Consider the following 21321-nt stretch of genomic DNA (forward strand, 5'->3'; position numbering starts at 1 on the left):
CACCGGGTGAAAACAGGCAAAAAAAGAAAACGAATGCAGCCGCCCAGGGGCGAACTGACAACTCATGGGGCCCCCGGGCAATAGGGGATCATGGGGCCCCTGTGTCCTTGCCCAAACACAAAAAAGCCTATGAAAAAGGTACCAGGGGCATCTCATGGGGCCCCCTACTGACCCCAGGCCCTCGGGCAGTTCTTCCAAATGGTCAGTCCGCCCCTGCAGCTGCCATGTACTGGTCGGTAAACTGCATTCTATGACGTTTTTGGTTTTGGGGTGGACTGACCATTTGGAAACTCAGGCACTGCCCGGGGCCCGGGGTCAGTAGGGGGCCCCATGAGATGCCCCTGGTACCTTTTTCATAGGCTTTTTTGAGTTTGGACAAGGACACAGGGGCCCCATGATTCCCTATTGCCCGGGGGCCCCATGAGTTGTCAGTCCGCCTCTGGCTTTAACTGAACATTCTCTCCCCCTTTTAGTAAATCAAGTGAAGTGCTGCATGTTCAGGTCCTCTTTTCTCGGAGGGGGGATCCCCTTTAAATGCGCCGGTCTCCTCCTTGGTGGTGTGTTCCTCGGGAAGCCGCCCTGAGGCTTTCTAGAGACTTTTTCTGGTTGTCAGCTGTTTGCTCCTGGCTGATAGCCGAGGCGGCCTGTTATCTGGTGTGGGAGCCCCTCCCTCCCCCTATGTTCCCGGCTCCTCTGACATGTCCTGTGTCTCTTCCAGTCTACAGAGTGTCAGAGGAGCCACCGCAGAGCCTTCCTCCCACACCCGGGGCCACACTACCACAGGGGCCCCTCCGCCATGTCCTCCGCCAACAAAAGCGACTTCACTTCTCCACCTCCACGTGAGTACCACGCCGCGCCACGGGAGGGGGAACAACCCACCGCCTCTGGGTTAACCTCTTCCCCGCCAGCACGCTAGGCCATGACAGTTACTTTGTTGCTTCATCCTCTGGAAGTCGTTACTTTCATCCGGACTTCTCCTTCTGTGACGCTGAAGGCGCTTCGTAGCTTCTGGGAGCGAATGTCCGGAACACGGCGCTTACAGCCACATGGGGAGCACAGGCACCTTCAGGCTAGCTTCCCGTCTAGTTGTTCCTGTCTGTGGTTGAGGCATTTATATTAGGAAAGTGTGAGATTTCTGTTCATGTCGTGCGACTTTGATGCGACTTTACACTCTCTGGTACTCAAGTAGCATCAGGGGCGGACTGACCTTTTGGAAACTCGGGCACTGCCCGAGGGCCCAGGATCAGTAGGGGGCCGCATGAGATGCCCCTGGTACCTTTTTCATAGGCTTTTTTGAGTTTAAGCAAGGACACAGGGGCCCCATGATCCCCTATTGCCTGGGGGCCCCATGAGATGCCCCTGGTACCTTTTTCATAAGCTTTTTTGAGTTTGGGCAAGGACACAGGGACCCCATGATCCCCTATTGAGGGCCCGGAGTCAGTAGGGGGCCCCATGAGATGCCCCTGGTACCTTTGTCATAGGCTTTTTTGAGTTTAAGCAAGGACACAGGGGCCCCATGATCCCCTATTGCCTGGGGGCCCCATGAGATGCCCCTGGTACCTTTTTCATAAGCTTTTTTGAGTTTGGGCAAGGACACAGGGGCCCCATGATCCCCTATTGAGGGCCCGGAGTCAGTAGGGGGCCCTATGAGATGCCCCTGGTACCTTTTTCATAGGCTTTTTTGAGTTCGGGCAAGGACACAGGGGTCCCATGATCCCCTATTGCCCGGGGGCCCCATGAGTTGTCAATCCGCCCCTGAGTAGCATCAAAGTCGTGCAGAAGCCTTTATGTGTCCAAAGTCGCAGGCTCACAACTTTAATGCTGCTTGAGTGACAGAGAGTGTAAAGTCGCATCAAAATCGCATCTAAGTAGTTCAGGAACATTTATGTGTCCAAAGTCGCAGGTTAGGATTAATGGTAAGAATTAGCGATAAGTGTTAGGCAGGGGCGGACTGACCATTCGATCACTCAGGCACTGCCCGAGGGCCCGGGGTCAGTAGGGGGCCCCATGAGATGCCCCTGGTACCTCTTTCATAGGCTTTTTTGAGTGTGGTCAAGGACACAGGGGCCCCATGATCCCCTATTGCCCGGGGGCCCCATGAGTTGTCAGTCCGCCCCTGGTGTTAGGGTTAGTGTTTGAACCCCAACAATTACCACTAACCCTAACAAGCGACTTTGGACACATAAATGTTCCTGAACTACTTAGATGCGATTTTGATGCAACTTTACACTCTCTGGCACTCAAGCAGCATCAAAGTTGTTATTACTACTAACCCTAACCTGCGACTTTGGACACACGGAGGTTCCTGCACTACTTTGATGCGCCTTTGATGCGATTTTACACTCTCTGCTACTCAAGTAGCATCAAAGTTGCAGCAAAGTAGTGCAGGAACCTTCATGTGTCCAAAGTCGCATGTTAGTGTTGGTGTTAATGATAATCATTAGGGTTAGGTTTAGCGATAAGTGTTAGGGTTAGCATTTGAACCCCAACAATTACCGCAAACCCTAACATTTAACCCTAACATGCGACTTTGGACACATAAAGGCTCCTGCACTACTTTGATGCGACTTTACACTCTCTGCTACTCAAGTAGCATCAAAGTTGCATCAAAGTAGTGCAGGAGCCTTTATGTGTCCAAAGTCGCAGGTTAGTGTTAGGGTTAATGGTAATCATTAAGGTTAGCGTTTGAACCCCAACAATTACCACTAACCCTAACCTGCGACTTTGGACACATGAAGGTTTCTGCACTAGTCTAATGCGACTTTACACTCTCTGGCACTCAAGCAGCATCAAAGTTGCATCAAATAGACCTCTACTGGCCACCATTACCATTGGTTGATGATGGGGGACTGTGATGTGATGGAGGACTCATGTAAAGGGGGTCGTGGATGTAGAAGAGTGAGTCAGATGTGATGGGGAGACCTCTGATGTGACGGAGGACTCATATATAGGGAGCTTTGGATGTATAGGGATGACTCTATTGTGATGGCAGGCCTCTGACTTGACCTGGTCACTCTGGCATGAAGGGAGGTATCTCATGTGATAAGGGGACCTCTGACATGATGGGGGACTTCTGATGTAATGGGGGGTCTCTGATGTGAAGGTGGGACTCTGATTTAATGGGGGATCTATAACATGATGGGGGGCCTCTGATGTGATGTGGGACCTCTTATGTGGTGGAGGACCTTTGATTTAATGGGTTACCTCTGAAGCGATGGGGAGCCCCTGATGTCATAGAGGACTCTAATGTGACAGGTGGGGAGGAGGAAACCTCTGAAGTGATGGGGGACCACTGATGGGATGGAGACCTCCGACTTGATGGGGACCTCTGATGTGATGGGGGACCTCTGAAGTGATGGGGGTCCTCTGATGTTCCGGGTACCACTGATGTGATGAGGGACCACTGATGTGATGGGGACCTATAATGTGATGGGGGACCTCTGAAGTGATGGGGAAACTCTAATGTGATGGGGGGACCTCTGATGTGATGGGGGACCTCTGATGTGAAGGGGGACCTCTGATGTGAAGGGAGACCTCTGATGTGAAAGGGGGCCTTTGATTTGGTGGGGGGACCTCAGATGTGATGGGGACCTCAGATGAGATGGGGAACCTCTGATGTGATGGAGGACCTCTGATGTAAAGGGGGGCCTTTGATTTGACGGAGGGACCTCTGATGTGATGGGGAACCTCAGATGTGAGGGGGAACCTCTGATGTGATGGGGGACCTCTGAAGTGATGGGGGACCTCTGAAGTGATGGGGGACGCTGATGTGATGAGGGGGACTTCAGATGTGATGGGGGAACTTCTGATGTGATGGGGGACCTCTGACGTGATGGGGGACTCCTGATGGCATAGAGGACGCTGATGTGATGGGGGGGACCTCGGATGTGATGGGAGGGACCTTGGATGTGATGGGGGGAACCTCGGATGTGATGGGGGGGACCTCGGATGTGATGGGGGGGACCTCGGATGTGATGGGGGGGACCTCACATGTGAAGGTAATCTCCTCAGGCTCAAGTCTCCCATTGATAACATTTCCTTCCACTTCAGACTAGGCTCCTCCCTCGGTGCCGCCCCCGAAGAATGGCTGTACTACACTTTGCTGTGGCCCTCCTACTTCTCATCTTCTACAAAAATTTATTATTTCACCTCCAGCGTGTGGTTCTCCTCGCAATCCTCCACCCAGCATAGGACTGGAATCATCATTATTATCACTTTCGTTATTTTGAAAAACCAGAACAAAGAAAAGAAGCAGCAAAAGAAAACACGGGCGGGTTTAGCCAATTATGTTTGGTGTAGAGTCAGTCAGGGGGTCAGGGGGTGTCCTTTGGATACATTCTTGGTCCTCATCTCAGAAATGTGGGAGTTTTGCTTTTATTACACGCTGTATAATGACAGGTTCTCTTCAGGCTGTATAATGACAGGTCCTCTTCAGGCTGTATAATGACAGGTTCTCTTCAGGCTGTATAATGACAGGTTCTCTTCACGCTGTATAATGACAGGTTCTCTTCAGGCTGTATAATGACCGGTCCTCTTCAGGCTGTATAATGACAGGTCCTCTTCAGGCTGTATAATGACAGGTTCTCTTCACGCTGTATAATGACAGGTTCTCTTCACGCTGTATAATGACAGGTTCCCTTCAGGCTGTATAATGACAGGTTCCCTTCACGCTGTATAATGACAGGTTCTCTTCAGGCTGTATAATGACAGGTTCTCTTCAGGCTGTATAATGACAGGATCTCTTCAGGCTTTATAATGACAGGTTCTCTTCACGCTGTATAATGACAGGTCCTCTATATGCTGTATAATGACAGGTTCTCTTCTGCTGGTTTCAGTGTGGCGCTCCTTTATATACAGCAAGTGTTGCATTTTGCTCCTTCTGCTCATCCTCCTGCGCTCTCCGGAGTACACAGTCATGGGGACCGGTGTACAGAGTTTTGGAGATCGGCGTACACAATCCTGAGGATTCCACTCCCTCATCATATCACGACTCGACTACTGCAACTCCCTCCTCACTGGCCTGCCTCACCGCAGGCTATCCCCGCTTCAGTCCATCCTGAATACGGCTGCCAGACTCATTCACCTTTCCAACCGCTCCGCCACCCCCCTCTGCCAATCCCTCCACTGGCCTCCACTCAGTGTCCTCCACCCCTCTCTGCCAATCCCTCCACTGGCCTCCTCTCAGTGTCCTCCACCCCCCTCTGCCAATCCCTCCACTGGCCTCCACTCAGTGTCCTCCACCCCTCTCTGCCAATCCCTCCACTCAGTGTCCTCCACCCCTCTCTGCCAATCCCTCCACTCAGTGTCCTCCATCCCTCTCTGCCAATCCCTCCACTGGCCTCCACTCAGTGTGCTCCACCCCTCTCTGCCAATCCCTCCACTGGCCTCCACTCAGTGTCCTCCACCCCCCTCTGCCAATCCCTCCACTGGCCTCCACTCAGTGTCCTCCACCCCCCTCTGCCAATCCCTCCACTGGCTTCCGATTGCACAACGGATCAAATTCAAAATCCTAACGCTGACGTACAAAGCTGTCCACCATACTGCCCCGAACTACATCACTGACCTAATATCCAAGTACCGCCCAACACGCACACTCCGCTCCTCACAAGACCTCCTTCTCTCTAGTTCCCTGGTCTCCTCCTCTCATGCCCGCCTCCAGGACTTCTCCAGGGTGTCACCCATCCTCTGGAACTCCCTGCCCCAACCCATCAGATTATCACCTACTCTCCTCTCGTTTAGGCGTACCCTGAAAACCCATCTCTTTAGGGAAGCCTACCCCACCCCCTGCTAACTTGCTGACCTCCTCCACTCTTCCTACCACTCCATCCCCCACAGCTATCTCCTCCTGTACCACCATCCCCTCCCTCCTAGATTGTAAGCTCCAAGGAGCAGGGCCCTCGATCCCCTCATGTTTTGCATTGTATTGTTGTTGTTCTGTCACATGTTCTGTCCCCCTTTGTAATGTACAGCGCTGAGCGAACTTTATAAATACTGTATAATAATAATAATCGGTGTACACAGTCCTGGGGGTCGGCGTACACACGGCACACATCAGAAAATGACTGGGAATGGCTCCGATCACACTCTATTAACTCTCCATCTGTCCTGCAATGTGAGTCTTCCCATTGACACAAACAGGATATTCCAGCTTCCTGTCCCTGTCCCTGGCGGATGCCGGATGGAGCGATTCTCTCATCTGTCTGCAGATCCACCGCCAGCTTCTCTACAACATGTCTGAGCCGGACGTCTTCTTATATAACCCCCGACACCCGGCTGGTCGCTCAACGCACTTCAACCCCTTTAACAGCCACAGACTTTTTTTGCGTCTTTTGCACGCGCTTCAAAAAAATAATTTTAGGCCTGAAGACGACCAGAAACCCTCAAAACATGACACCTGGTCTGATAATAGAGACCCTGGAGAAGAAAAGAGTGGGACCCCAATTTTCTATGATATCAGGGCAACGGTTCATGAAACGCAACAGAGGGGGAGATTTCCTAAAACTGGAGCACTCCGAATCTGGTGCCACTGTGCATGGGAGCCAATCAGCTTCTGACTCCAGCTTGTTCAATTAAATTTTGACAATAAGGGCCAGTTCACACTCCATGCGTTTCAGTTACTTTTTTCCTGCATCCAAAACGCACAGAGGTGATATGGTGGTCATTGTCATAGCTCACACCAGTGCTTGCAGTTCCAGCGCGCCCCCGGGCTCTGATGGCCCCCGTTTTGCCGGCTGAAGCCATCGGCTGGGTTGGACAAACCCTTAGGGCCGGTTCACACTCCATGCGTTTCAGTTGCTTTATTTCTGCATCCAAAACCGCTCAGAAAGTCGATTATATGGTTGTCAAAGTCATAGCTCACATCAGTGCTTGTAGTTCTAGCGCGCCCTCGGGCTCTGATGGCCCCCGTTTTGCCGGCTGAAGCCGTCGGCTGGGTTGGGGCGTCGAGCAGCCATCGCCGTTACCCAATTCATAATTCAGTCCGATTACTGCGTCTTGTATGCCTGGAAAAGTCACTGTCTCTGCCAGTTGTGTCCGGCTCCCATTGTACGGGGAACTCGCCTAGAAACTTCTAAAGACGCCATCCAATAGAGATGACCGAACATCTGTGTGGGTGGTGCCGCTGCGCGACCCGCACAAATACCTACAGCCGCACCACCCACACAGAGGCCTCGATTCCCGTGCGGCTGCGATTTCCCAAGTAGTGCAGGGACTTCTTCCCTGCGTGTCCCGGGGCATTCAAATAAATGGGCTCTCGTGCCCACGCATATTGCGGCCCGCATGACCACACAGATGTGAACCGGGGCTTAGGGCCGGATCACACTCCATGCGTTTCAGTTGCTTTTTTTATGCATCCGAAACGCACAGAAAGTACGTTATATGGTGGTCATTGTCATAGCTCACATCATTGCTTGCAGTTCCAGCGCACCCTCGGCTCTGATGGCCCCCGTTTTGCCGGCTGAAGCCGTCGGCTGGGTTGGGGCGTTGAGCAGCTGTCGCTGTTATCTAGTTCATAATTAATTCCATTTACTGCGTCTTGTATGCCTGGAGAAGTCATTGTCTCTGCCAGTTGTGTCCGGCTCCCATTGTACGGGGAACTCGCCTAGAAACTTCTAAAGACGCCATCCAATAGGGTTGAACAAACCAATAGGGCCGGTTCACACTCCATGCGTTTCAGTTGTTTTTTATCTGTATCCAAAACGCACAGAAAGTAGGCGATAGGGCTGTCAATGTCATAGTTCACATCAGTGCTTGAAGTTGTGACCCGGATGCAGAAATAAAAGTAGAACAGGCTGCACAGAACTGTACTGGAACGCGGTAAAACGCATAAAAAACGCACCAAAATAGCACTGGAAAGCACATATCCCTGTATAAATTGAAGAAAAAAAGAGAGGAAACAACCCATTCAGCTTAAAATAGAAATAAAAGGTCAAACATTTGTGTATAGATAAATATAAAAAAAACATTATAAATACCTCCCCCCTCCTTTTTTTTTCCCTAAGTGATCCCTCCGTTCTCAGCTGGATAAGGAGCTCTGAGAGCTGGAGGAAGGAGAAACAGCAGCACACTGGTCTTTCCAGCGAATGGCTGGGTAGGGGGAAGAGGGAGGGGGGGGTGTCAGTAAAGGTCTGAGGATTGAAGGAGAGCAGGCTAGAGAACTGACCACACTGTGCACGCTTGCCTGGTGTGGTCAGTTTTTTTTAAAAAATAGGAAATTCGATGGACTGGCAGGATCACCAGGGATTTTACAAAGGAAGCGATACAAAGAGGACAGGAGACGTCTTCACTCCAGGACATGGTACAGCCAGCACAGATCACAGATCACACTGCTCTGTACTCCTCCACGCTGCGCTATACTCCTCCACGCTGCGCTATACTCCTCCACGCTGCTCTATACTCCTCCACGCTGCGCTATACTCCTCCACGCTGCTCCATACTCCTCGACGGTGCGCTATACTCCTCCGCGCTGCTCTATACTCTTCCACGCTGCTCTATACTCCTCCACGCTGCTCTATACACCTCCACGCTGCGCTATACTCCTCCACGCTGCTCCATACTCCTCGACGGTGCGCTATACTCCTTCGCGCTGCTCTATACTCTTCCACGCTGCTCTATACTCCTCCACGCTGCTCTATACCCCTCCACGCTGCACTATACTCCTCCACGCTGCGCTACAATCTTCCACGCTGCGCTACACTCCCCCACGCTGCACTACACTCCTCCACGCTGCACTACACTCCTCCACGCTGCACTACACTCCTCCACGCTGCTCTATACTCCTCCACGCTGCGCTATACTCCTCCACGCTGCTCTATACTCTTCCACGCTGCGCTATAGTCCTCCACGCTGCGCTATACCCTCCACGCTGCTCTATACTCCTCCACGCTGCACTATACTCCTCCATGATGCTCTATACTCCTCCACGCTGTGCTATACTCCTCCACGCTGCGCTATACCCTCCACGCTGCTCTATACTCCTCCATGCTGCTCTATATTTCTCCACACTGCACTATAGTCCTCCACGCTGCTCTATACTCCTCCACGCTGCGCTATACTCCTCCACACTGCTCTATACTCCTCCACACTGCTCTATACTCCTCCACACTGCACTGACACCTCCAGCATTGTTCTGTCCTCTCGGCTCCTCTCTCTGGGTGACTCCCCTGAGTGGGTTTTGTTGGAGTTTTGTCTTCCTCCTTCCTTTCTCTCCCCATGACCCAGGCCTCCTGCCAGGACTCGGCGGTATGACGTCTCCCCGTGACCCGGGCCTCCTGCCAGGACTTGGCGGTATTACGGATTCCGCGTCCGTTATCTCTCTGGAAGAGTTTCCTTCCAGTGGCTCTGAGAACTCCTGAGGAGGCGCTAAGCTGTTTATCAGCGGAGTGCAGGAGCTGGTGGGGGGGGGGAGAGTTGGGCGGCTGGTCTTTGTAGTGTGCCCCGGGAATGTGCGCGGTCTGCTACCACCGTCAGATAAGGGCCGTGCGACTCCCAGTCTACAGGAATGGCGACACTCACCGCAGGGATGGGCGGCATAGGGTGGGGGACTACAAGCCCCAGCAAGACTTAGCAACCTGCTGCAATTGCACATAGCGCCTTTGGGTGCTATTCGTTCTAAATGGCAGCTAAAACGAGGTGCGATTGTCATGCAACAGAATCAAGCTGCAAAGCGCACTTTTAAAAATTGCATTGTCCAAAAAGGAGGAGGAGCTTCTTTTGGTCGCCAAATGCGCATAGGGCAGACATTTGTCTTTTCACCATAATAAATACATGACTATATTACCAACTTTCAGCTTTCAGCACTGTCGCACTTTGAATGACAATTGCGCGGTCATGCGACACTGGACCCAAATTACGTTTTTATCATATTTTGACCACCATACGTGTATATATACGTTGCGATTTTCAAGCAGTGAAAATATCAGCCGTAACCCCAATATCTTTCTTTTCAGTCATTGGAACACTTTCAGTAGCGGCTGGAGGGGACACCCCCCCCCCCTCCTCCCACCGTTCGCTGCCCCCACCGATTGCTGGTGTTTCTCAGGCTTACCTTTAAAACCATTGCACCTGTGATGAGAGACTCTGTGGTCGCTGATCACCTCTATGGCGTTGGAGGACCAGAGCGACGTCATGACGTCTGAGCCGGATTGTGACATAAATGTACAGATTTGAGTAGCTGAAATGTGATCTGTAGCAATATGTAATCGTAAATGTAGTTTCATTCTTTGTCATTAAAGAAATATTCAGTCATAGGTATTCAGAGACAGATGGTCACCAATTACCATCTGAAGGGACAGAGCTTCCTCTGGAAGTGACACCTGGGTGCCAATAAGATTTGTCTATAATCAGACTTTGCCACCTTCCTGACACCAGGGGGCTCCGATGTGTCTGGGGAGCCCTGACAAATATACACAGATCAAAGGAGTAGATTTCATCTCTCATAAAAGCTAAAATATTAGTTGCAGAGAGATGAAAATACTTCCTTCTGATTGGGCACTCTGCGGGCTACATCTGCATGTAAAAAACATATTTGTGGCCTATGTAGAATAGCAGAAAAATGCAGGAAGCAATTTTTTTTTCTTTTTTAAACCCGGGTTCACACTATGCGGTGCTGGACACTGAATGTAAAACGCTCAGGACTCGCACCGCATTCCTGTGTGAAATACATTTTGTTTGGCTCAAATCGCATCACAGTTGCACCAAATGCGATCTGTTTTGGGGTGTCATTAATTTAACACGGACAAAAGCAACAGATCGCAGGAATGCCGTGAAATTGCAATCCGGTGTGGGAAACACACAGGATTCACTGCATTTCCTGCACTGCATCAGTGGGAACCTGGTCTTAAGGGCCAGTCCACACCACATGCAGTCCAGTGCAGTTTTTTTTTTCTGCATCAAAAACGCATTGATAGTAGGTTACATGGTTTCCAATGGCATAGTTCACACCAGTGCAGTCAGTTCCAATGCGTTCCAGTTCAAGAAAAAAAAGTAGAACAGGCTGCATTTTTTCAGTACTGAACTGCACTGGAACGCAGTAAAATGCAACAAAAATGCACCAGAAGGCACCTAAACGCACCAAAAACGCACTGCAACCCACATGTCCTGCTAGGGATGGGCTGTGTGTTCAAGTCGAACATTAGTTCAACTCGACTGTCCGTGTGTTCAGTGAAAACAAGGGCGTTTGGCGAGCTATTCGCCCCACAATGCGCTGCGCCCTGTATTGTGATTGGCCTGACCGTAGGTCATGTGCAATGCTTTGGCCAAGCACAGTGCATGATGATGTCACAAGGGGGAGACCCCGCCCTCTTGTGACATCATCACAGTATTTGACGACTTCAAGTCCGGACACTTTTACCCCCTTCCAGTCCGGACACTTTCCCCCCCTTCCAGTCCGGACACTTTCACCCCCTTCCAGTCCGGACACTTTCACCTCCTTCCAGTCCGGACACTTTCACCCCCTTCCAGTCCGGACACTTTCACCTCCTTCCAGTCCGGACACTTTCACCTCCTTCCAGTCCGGACACTTTCACCCCCTTCCAGTCCGGACACTTTCCCCCCTTCCAGTCCGGACACTTTCACCCCTTCCAGTCCGGACACTTTCACCCCCTTCCAGTCCGGACACTTTCCCCCCCTTCCAGTCCGGACACTTTCACCTCCTTCCAGTCCGGACACTTTCACCTCCTTCCAGTCCGGACACTTTCACCTCCTTCCAGTCTGGACACTTTCACCTCCTTCCAGTCCGGACACTTTCACCCCCTTCCAGTCCGGACACTTTCCCCCCCTTCCAGTCCGGACACTTTCACCTCCTTCCAGTCCGGACACTTTCACCTCCTTCCAGTCCGGACACTTTCACCTCCTTCCAGTCCGGACACTTTCACCCCCTTCCAGTCCGGACACTTTCACCTCCTTCCAGTCCGGACGCTTTCACCTCCTTCCAGTCCGGACACTTTCACCCCCTTCCAGTCCGGACGCTTTCCCCCCCTTCCAGTCCGGACGCTTTCACCCCCTTCCAGTCCGGACACTTTCACCCCCTTCCAGTCCGGACGCTTTCCCCCCCTTCCAGTCCGGACGCTTTCACCCCCTTCCAGTCCGGACACTTTCCCCCCCTTCCAGTCCGGACACTTTCACCCCCTTCCAGTCCGGACACTTTCAGCCCCTTCCAGTCCGGACACTTTCCCCCTCCCCTTCCAGTCCGGACGCTTTCCCCCCCTCTTCCAGTCCGGACACTTTTACCCCCCTTCCAGTCCGGACACTTTTACCCCCCTTCTAGTCCGGACACTTTTACCCCCCTTCCAGTCCGGACACTTTTACCCCCCTTCCAGTTCGGACACTTTTACCCCCCTTCCAGTCCGGACGTTTCACCCCATTCCAGTCCGGACGTTTTCACCCCCTTCTAGTCCGGACACTTTTCCCCCCCTTCCAGTCCGGACACTTTTACCCCCCTTCCAGTCCGGACACTTTTACCCCCCTTCCAGTCTGGACACTTTCCCCCCCTTCCAGTCCAGGCCAATTTTCAGCTTTCAGCACTATCACACTTTGAATGACAATTACACGGTCATGCAACACTGTACCCATATGAATTTTTTAGCATTTTTTGAGACAGATAAATCTTTATTTTGGTGGTATTTATTCACCACGGGGATTTTTATTTTTTTGCTATCTAAATGAAAAAGTCCAAATATTTTGAAATTTCTTATAACATTTTGCAAATAAATAATATTTCTTCATAAGTCTTAGCCAAAATGTATTCAATTATCTTTTTATTAAACCCCCCCCCCAAAAAAAATTAGTTTATAACCAAAAATTATAATTTTTCAAATTTTTTTACATTTTTATTTTATTTTTGTTTTGTTTTTTACATACTGTCACCCTAGCAGTACAGTGTCACCATTACTATTTGTGGGGGGTGATGAAGATTTTTTTTTTTTTTCACACTGATTGCTTTTACACACATAAAGGCTGTAAAAGGAATCATTTCTCCTTCTCTCTGGCTGCATTCTTGCTGTGTGAGCTGTGATTGGTCACAGCTTGTCACATGGTACAAGGCTGTTGTGAATAGCCCTGTGCCATGTGATCTCTGTGATCATTCACAGATTTCACACTTAGTAAGCAATTATGTCAGAAGTGACATCTTGCTTACTACTCTGCATGTGATCACTGATTGGCCAATCAGTGATCTCATGTTTGGGACCTCGCAGAGAGGTCCCGTATGACGATCGGTGTTCCGCTGTGTCCGGAGGACATAGCGGGCACCAGATCACGCTCCCAGGGAGCACGCACAGGCTGATTGACTGATCAATGATCACATAGAGATCCTGTACAACGATCGGACACAGTGGGCACCGGATCGCGGTGCTGCGTGCTCCCAGTGAGCGCACACAAGGAGGGAGCGGGGAGGATGTATATAAACAGCCACCCTCCCCTGCACTGCTCCCGTCCGGCTGTTTATATACATGGAAGTGGTTAAAGAAAAAGAGAGGGGGAAAAAATTAACCGCAATGCATCAAAAACCGCACCGGAACGCGTTAAAAATGCGCCCATCACCAATAGGAAAAACGATCTGTACAACTGCCACTGCGCTAAAATCTTCCTCGTTCCTGAAGCGACCACAAAAAATGACATTAAAAATACAATAGGTTGAAAAAAGCCTTCGTCATGACCCGTAATGTAGCCAATGTTCGGCCCATCGCTGCCCTAACACCCCGGTCACATCGGGTGCAGCTTGGCATGCCCTGCGATTTGCACAACGTATGCCAAGTCTCACCCTATTGTTACACTGCTATTAGAGGGGTCACATTGGTGCGGTTCCAACCTGGTCAGAGCCGCACCGATTTCCAAAGTCGTCCATGCATGACTTTTGTTGCGATTTGCATAGGCATCTGTGTCAGACGTCTTGCAAATCGCACCTGAAATCGGCAGGTCACCCGATTTTGAAATCACGCGACTTCACTGTAAGCCGCACGATTTCAAAATCGGCTTTGATGTGACTGGGGGGGGGGGGGGCTTAAGTGTTACTGAATGGCAGCAGAGAAAAATCAGGTCTCTTGCTCTGTCGGAGAAGGCTGTGCTGTGTGGCGGAGCTGTGCAAATCTCAGGACTGGATGGACAAAAGTATAACTCCTTTGGCGGTTAAAATGGGTCCTATATACAGTCAACCCCTCCCCCAGACTGTATACAATGTATATATATATATACCGTATCTCCCAGAAGTGAGTCCCCCCTCCCCCGGACTGTATACAATGTATATATATACCGTATCTCCCAGAAGTGAGTTCCCCCTCCCCCGGACTGTATACAATGTTTATATATACCGTATCTCCCAGAAGTGAGTCCCCCCTCCCCCAGACTGTATACAATGTATATATATACCGTATCTCCCAGAAGTGAGTTCCCCCTCCCCCGGACTGTATACAATGTTTATATATACCGTATCTCCCAGAAGTGAGTCCCCCCTCCCCGGACTGTATACAATGCATATATATATACAGAATCTCCTAGAAGTGAGTTCCCCCTCCCCCGGACTGTATACAATGTTTATATATACCGTATCTCCCAGAAGTGAGTCCCCCCTCCCCCGGACTGTATACAATGTATATATATACCGTATCTCCCAGAAGTGAGTTCCCCCTCCCCCGGACTGTATACAATGTTTATATATACCGTATCTCCCAGAAGTGAGTCCCCCCTCCCCGGACTGTATACAATGTATATATATACCGTATCTCCCAGAAGTGAGTCCCCCCTCCCCCGGACTGTATACAATGTATATATATACCGTATCTCCCAGAAGTGAGTCCCCCCTCCCCCGGACTGTATACAATATATATATATATACAGTATCTCCCAGAAGTGAGTCCCCCCTCCCCCGGACTGTATACAATGTATATATATATATATACAGTATCTCCCAGAAGTGAGTCCCCCCTCACACGTTTGTAAATATTGGATTCTCTCTTTTCATGTGACAACACTGAAGAAATGACACTTTGCTACAATGTGACGTAGTCAGTGTACAGCTTGTATAAGATGTAAATTTGCTGTCCCCTCAAAATAACTCAACACACAGCCATTAATGTCTAAACCGCTGGCAACAAAAGTGAGTCCACCCCTAAGTGACAAGGTCCAAATTGGGCCCAAAGAGTCAACATTTTGTGTGGCCGCCATTATTTTCCAGCACGGCCCTAACCCTCTTGGGCATGGAGGTCACCAGAGCTTCACAGGTTGCCACTGGAGTCCTCTTCCACTCCTCCATGACGACATCACAGAGCTGGTGGATGGTAGAGACCTTGCACTCCTCCACCTTCTGTTTGAAGAAGCCCCACAGATGCTCAGTAGGGTTTAGGTCTGGAGACATGCTTGGCCAGTCCATCACCTTTACCCTCAGCTTCTTTAGCAAGGCAGTGGTGGTCTTGGAGGTGTGTTTGGGGTCGTTATCATGTTGGAATACTGCCCTGCGGCCCAGTCTCAGAAGGGAGGGGATCATGCTCTGCTTCAGTATGGCATTCATGGTTCCCTCAATGAACTGTAGCCCCCCAGTGCCGGCAGCACTCATGCAGCCCCAGACCATGACACTCCCACCACCATGCTTGACTGTAGGCAAGAGACACTTGTCCTCACCTGGTTGCCGCCACACACTTGACACCATCTGAGCCAAATCCGTTAATCTTGGTGTCATCAGACCACAGGATGGTTCCAGTCATCCATGTCCTTAGTCTGCTTGTCTTCAGCAAACTGTTTGTGGGCTTTCTTGTGCATCATCTTTAGAAGAGGCTTCCTTCTGGGACGACAGCCATGTAGACCAATGTGATGCAGTATCTGACGTGTGGTCTGAGCACTGACAGGCTGACCCCCCCACCCCTTCAACCTCTGCAGCAATGCTGGCAGCACTCATACGTTTATTTCCCAAAGACAACCTCTGGATATGACGCTGAGCACGTGCACTCAACTTCTTTGGTGGACCATGGCGAGGCCTGTTCTGAGTGGAACCTGTCCTGTTAAACCGCTGTATGGTCTTGGTCACCGTGCTGCAGCTCAGTTTCAGGGTCTTGGCAATCTTCATATAGCCTCGGCCATCTTTGTGTAGAGCAACAATTCTTTTTTTCAGACCCTCAGAGAGTTCTTTGCCATGAGGTGCCATGTTGAACTTCCAGTGACCAGTATGAGAGAGCGAGAGCGATAACACCAAATGTAACACACCCGCTCCCCATTCACACCTGAGACCTTGTAACACTAACCAGTCACATGACCCCGGGGAGGGAAAATGGCTAATTGGGCCCAATTTGGACCTTGTCACTTAGGGGTGGACTCACTTTTGTTGCCAGCGGTTTAGACATAAATGGCGGGGTGTTGAGTTATTTTGAGGGGACAGCAAATTTACATGTTATACAAGCTGTACACTGACTACGTCACATTGTAGCAAAGTGTCATTTCTTCAGTGTTGTCACATGAAAAGATAGAATCAAATATTTACAGAAATGTGAGGGGGGGACTCACTTCTGGGAGATGCTGTCTATATATATATACAGTGAAGGAAATGTGTATTTGCTCCCCTGCTGATGTTGAATGTTTGCCCCTCACAAAGAAATTATTGGTCTAAAAATCGAATGTTCGGTGTAACACTGAGAGACAGAATACAACAACAAATTCAGCAGAAATGCGTCTAACAAATGATGACTGATCTGCATGTTCATGAGGGAAATAAGGATTTGATCCCCTTCACAAAGCATGACTTAGTAGTTGGTGGCAAATGCCTTGTTGGCAATCACAGAGGTTAGACGTTTCCTGGAGTTGGCCCCCAGGTTCGCACACATCTCAGGAGGGATTTTGGCCCACTCCTCTTGGCAGACCCTCTCCAAGTCATTAAGGTTTGGTGGCTGAGGTTTGGCAACTCGAACTTTCAGCTCCCTCCACAGATTTTCAATCAGATTTAGGTCTGGAGACTTGCTAGGCCACTCCAGGACCTTAATGTGCTTCTTCTTGAGCCGCTCCTTTGTTGCCTCGGCCGTGTGTTTTGGGTCATTGTCATGCTGGAACACCCATCCACCACCCATTTTCAATGCCCTGGCTGAGGGAAGAAGGTTCTCACCCAAGATTTGATGGTACATTGCCCCGTCCATCGTCCCTTTGATGCGGTGCAGTTGTCCTGGCCCCTTAGCAGAAAAACACCCCCAAAGCAGAATGTTTCCACCACCATGTTTCACAGTTGGGATGGTGTTCTTGGGGTCATAGGCAGCATTCCTCCTCCAAACACGGCGAGTTGAGTTGATGCCAAAGAGCTCGTTTTTTGTCTAATCTGACCACAACACTTCCCACCAGTCCTTCTCTGCATCATTCAGATGTTCAGTGGCAGACTTCAGAGGGGCCTGGACATGTGCTTTCTTGAGCAGAGGGACCTTGCGGGCACTGCAGGATTTCAGTCCTTGTCGGCGTAGTGTGTTACCAATTGTTTTCTTGGTGACTGTGGTCCCAGCTGCCTGGAGATCATTGACAAGATCCTCACGTGTAGTTCTGGGATGATTCCTCACTGTTCTCATGATCATTGACACTCCACGAGGTGAAATCTTGCATGGTGCACCAGACCTAGGGAGACTGACACTTGTTTTGTGTTTTCTTCCATTTGTGAATGATTGCACCAACTGTTGTCACCTTCTCACCAAGCTGCTTGGCCATAGTTTGGTAGCCCAGTCCAGCCTTGTGTAGGTCTACCATCTTGTCCCTGACATCCTTGGACAGCTCTTTGGTCTTTGCCATGGTGGAGAGTTTGGAATCTGATGGTTTGATTGCTCCTGTGGACAGGTGTCTTTTATACAGGTAACACAATGAGAATAGCAGCACTCCCTTTAAGAGACTGCTTCTAATCTCAGCTTGTTACCTGTATGAAAGACACCTGGGAGCCAGAAATCCTGCTGAATGATAGGGGATCAAATCCTTCTTTCCCTCATGAACATGCAAATCAGTCATCATTTGTTAGACGCATTTCTGCTGAATTTGTTGTTGTATTCTGTCTCTCAGTGTTACACCGAACATTCGATTTTTAGACCGATCATTTCTGTGTGAGGGGCGAACATTCCATTTTTAGACCGATCATTTCTGTGTGAGGGGCGAACATTCAACATCAGCAGGGGAGCAAATACGCATTTCCTTCACTGTATACATTGTATACAGTCCGGGAGAGGGGTGGACTCACTTCTGGGAGATACTGTATGTCTTTCATTTGTGTGTTCAGCTGTCTGGGTTGTAGTTTTTTTAGGTTGGGACGGGTAAAATATAGAAGATAATAGCGACTCTCCAAAAAAAAAAAAATCACACCGGATGCTACTTAAAAATATCGTTCAAGACCCAGGACGATCGCTCTTCGCAAACTAGTCCAACATTTTGCTCCCACCATCTGCAAGACAGAAGTTCTCGTCGCTCCCCGCCACCTGCCACCAATCACTTGTCACCCACCGTGCGGACGGAGCCAAGAGACGAGCAATCTGCCGGCAGCTATTTTTGGCCCATCCAAAAATAGCACTTTGTCATGTTTTCGGCATTTTCCGCTGGCGGTGCTCTGGCCTCGGTCTGCCAACTTTTTTGTCACATTTTAGAAATTGGAATTTTGTTGTCTTTTCCTAACGAAAAAAAAAAATCTTTGGGACCCGCAACTGCTGATCAGAATTGCCCCTGGGAAGGCGATATCCGTATTTACTCGCTTCGAAATCTTCAAATCGGTATTGAATCCAAAACCACAACAATGTCACATATTGCAGCTTACCAGTCATTGCAGGTGGCGGCTGCATTCGTTTTCTTTTTTTAGGCTTTTTCCCCCCTAGTGATCTGGCCAATAAGTCTGTTAAGTTTCAGCTTCCTATGCCAGAGACAAGCTGTCCAGAAAAAATGGCAGTTAGAAAATTGGGGCAAACCACTGATAGGGGTGCGTATTACATCCCAATTGGGATGAAGGAGCACAGGGGGCACCTTTGGACAGCAACATTTTCAGACTGGGGAATGTTAGATGTACTAGCAGATTTTAATACACTAACAAATTGAAGCCAACCTATGTGGGATACAAAGAAAAGCTGATCATTGTGAGCACCCCATGTTAGTGGCAAATGGTTTATCTCATCTCTGTAAACTTCGGCCAGTAAGAAAGATGGCCTCCAGAGAACTTCCGGTACGCGATGATGTCACAGCAGGCTCTGCCCTACGCGTTTCGTCATTTCTGATGTCGCCCGGGACATGCTGGAGGCCACCTTCCTTACTGGCCTGACTGTTTGTTTACACGCGCTATTGCAACCTTGTACATGTGAGCGTTTTTACCATTTTTAATAATATATTTGAGAAAGGTTGTACACTATGTGGGATTCTCCATTTTTGTCCCGGCTAACCTTTGCAGGTACAGCAGTTTTTTGCTCTTTTGGGATAAAGGTTTTATATAAATAAAGAAAAGCTGATCATTGTGAGCACCCCTGTTAGTGGTAAATGGTTTGTCTCATCTCTGTAAACTCCGGGCAGTAAGGAAGATAGCCTTCAGTGAACTTCCGGTATGCGATGACGTCACAGCAGGCTCTACCCTACGCGTTTCGTCATTTCTGACATCGTCCGGGGCATGCTGGAGGCCATCTTCCTTACTAGCCAGACTGTTTGTTTACACGCACTATTGCAATCTTGGATATGTGAGTGTTTTTACCATTTTTACTAAAATATTTGAAGAAGGTTTTACACTATGTGGGGTTCTCTGTTTTTGTCACAGCAGTTTTTTGCTCTTTTGGGATAAAGGTTTTATATAAATAAAGAAAAGCTGATCATTCTGAGCACCCCTGTTAGTTGTAAATGGTTTGTCTCATCTCTGTAAACTTCGACTAGTAAGGAAGATGGCCTTCAGCGAACGTCCAGTACGCGATGACGTCACAGCAGGCTCCACCCTACGCGTTTCATCATTTCTGACGTCATCCGGGGCATGCTGGTAGCCATCTTCCTTACTGGCCAGACTGTTTGTTTACACGCACTATTGCAATCTTGGATATGTGGGTTTTTTTTTCATTTTTAATAAAATATTTGAGGAAGGCTTCACACTATGTGGGATTCTCCATTTTTGTCCCGGGTAACCTTTGCAGGTACAGCAAACAGTTTTTTTGTCTTTTGGGATAAAGGTTTTATACAAATAAAGAAAATCTGATCATTGTGAGCACCCCTGTCAGTGGTAAATGGTTTGTTTCATCTCTGTAAACTCCGGCCAATAAGGAAGATGGCCTCCAATGAACACCCAGTACGCAATGACGTCACAGTAGGCTCTACCCTACGTGTTTCGTCATTTCTGACATCGTCCGGGGCATGCTGGAGGCCATCTTCCTTACTAGCCAGACTGTTTGTTTACACGCACTATTGCAATCTTGGATATGTGAGTGTTTTTACCATTTTTACTAAAATATTTGAAGAAGGTTTTACACTATGTGGGGTTCTCTGTTTTTGTCACAGCAGTTTTTTGCTCTTTTGGGATAAAGGTTTTATATAAATAAAGAAAAGCTGATCATTCTGAGCACCCCTGTTAGTTGTAAATGGTTTGTCTCATCTCTGTAAACTTCGACTAGTAAGGAAGATGGCCTTCAGCGAACTTCCAGTACGCGATTACGTCACAGCAGGCTCCACCCTACGCGTTTCATCATTTCTGACGTCATCCGGGGCATGCTGGTAGCCATCTTCCTTACTAGCCAGACTGTTTGTTTACACGCACTATTGCAATCTTGGATATGTGGGGTTTTTTTTCATTTTTAATAAAATATTTGAGGAAGGCTTCACACTATGTGGGATTCTCCATTTTTGTCCCGGGTGACCTTTGCAGGTACAGCAAACAGTTTTTTTGTCTTTTGGGTTAAAGGTTTTATACAAATAAAGAAAATCTGATCATTGTGAGCACCCCTGTCAGTGGTAAATGGTTTGTTTCATCTCTGTAAACTCCGGCCAATAAGGAAGATGGCCTCCAATGAACACCCAGTACGCAATGACGTCACAGTAGGCTCCACCCTACGCGTTACATCATTTCTGACGTCGTCTGGAGCATGCTGGAGGCCATCTTCCTTACTGGCCGCACTGTTTGTTTACACATGCTATTGCAACCTTGTACTGTACATGTGAGCGTTTTTACCATTTTTTAGTAAAATATTTGAGGAAGGTTGTACACCGTCAATTTACGCAGCGCTTTACATATATATTGTACATTCACATCAGTCCCTAACCCTCAAGGGGTGTACAATCTAAGGTCCCTAACTCACATTCATACATACACATACTAGGGACAATTTAGACAGGAGCCAATTCACCTCCCAGCATGTCTTTGGAGTGTGGAAG

General features: G+C 49.2%; 1 protein-coding gene across 1 annotated transcript in view; it reads left to right on the forward strand.

Annotated features, from left to right (window-relative positions):
* Positions 1–658: 658 nt before the first annotated feature.
* Positions 659–21321, forward strand: part of LOC149462248 (glycophorin-C-like) — a 29454-nt gene continuing 8791 nt past the window's right edge. The window contains exon 1 of the mRNA XM_089677185.1: positions 659–839. Within this exon, the coding sequence (XP_089533311.1) occupies positions 797–839 (43 nt within the window). The 5' untranslated portion in view covers positions 659–796. The remainder of the gene's footprint in view (positions 840–21321) is intronic.

The sequence above is a fragment of the Staurois parvus genome, unplaced genomic scaffold (assembly GCF_062004578.1).
Source record: "Staurois parvus isolate SC_StPar_1 unplaced genomic scaffold, SC_StPar_1.0 ptg000179l, whole genome shotgun sequence".
In the NCBI taxonomy this organism is placed as follows: Eukaryota; Metazoa; Chordata; class Amphibia; order Anura; family Ranidae; genus Staurois; species Staurois parvus.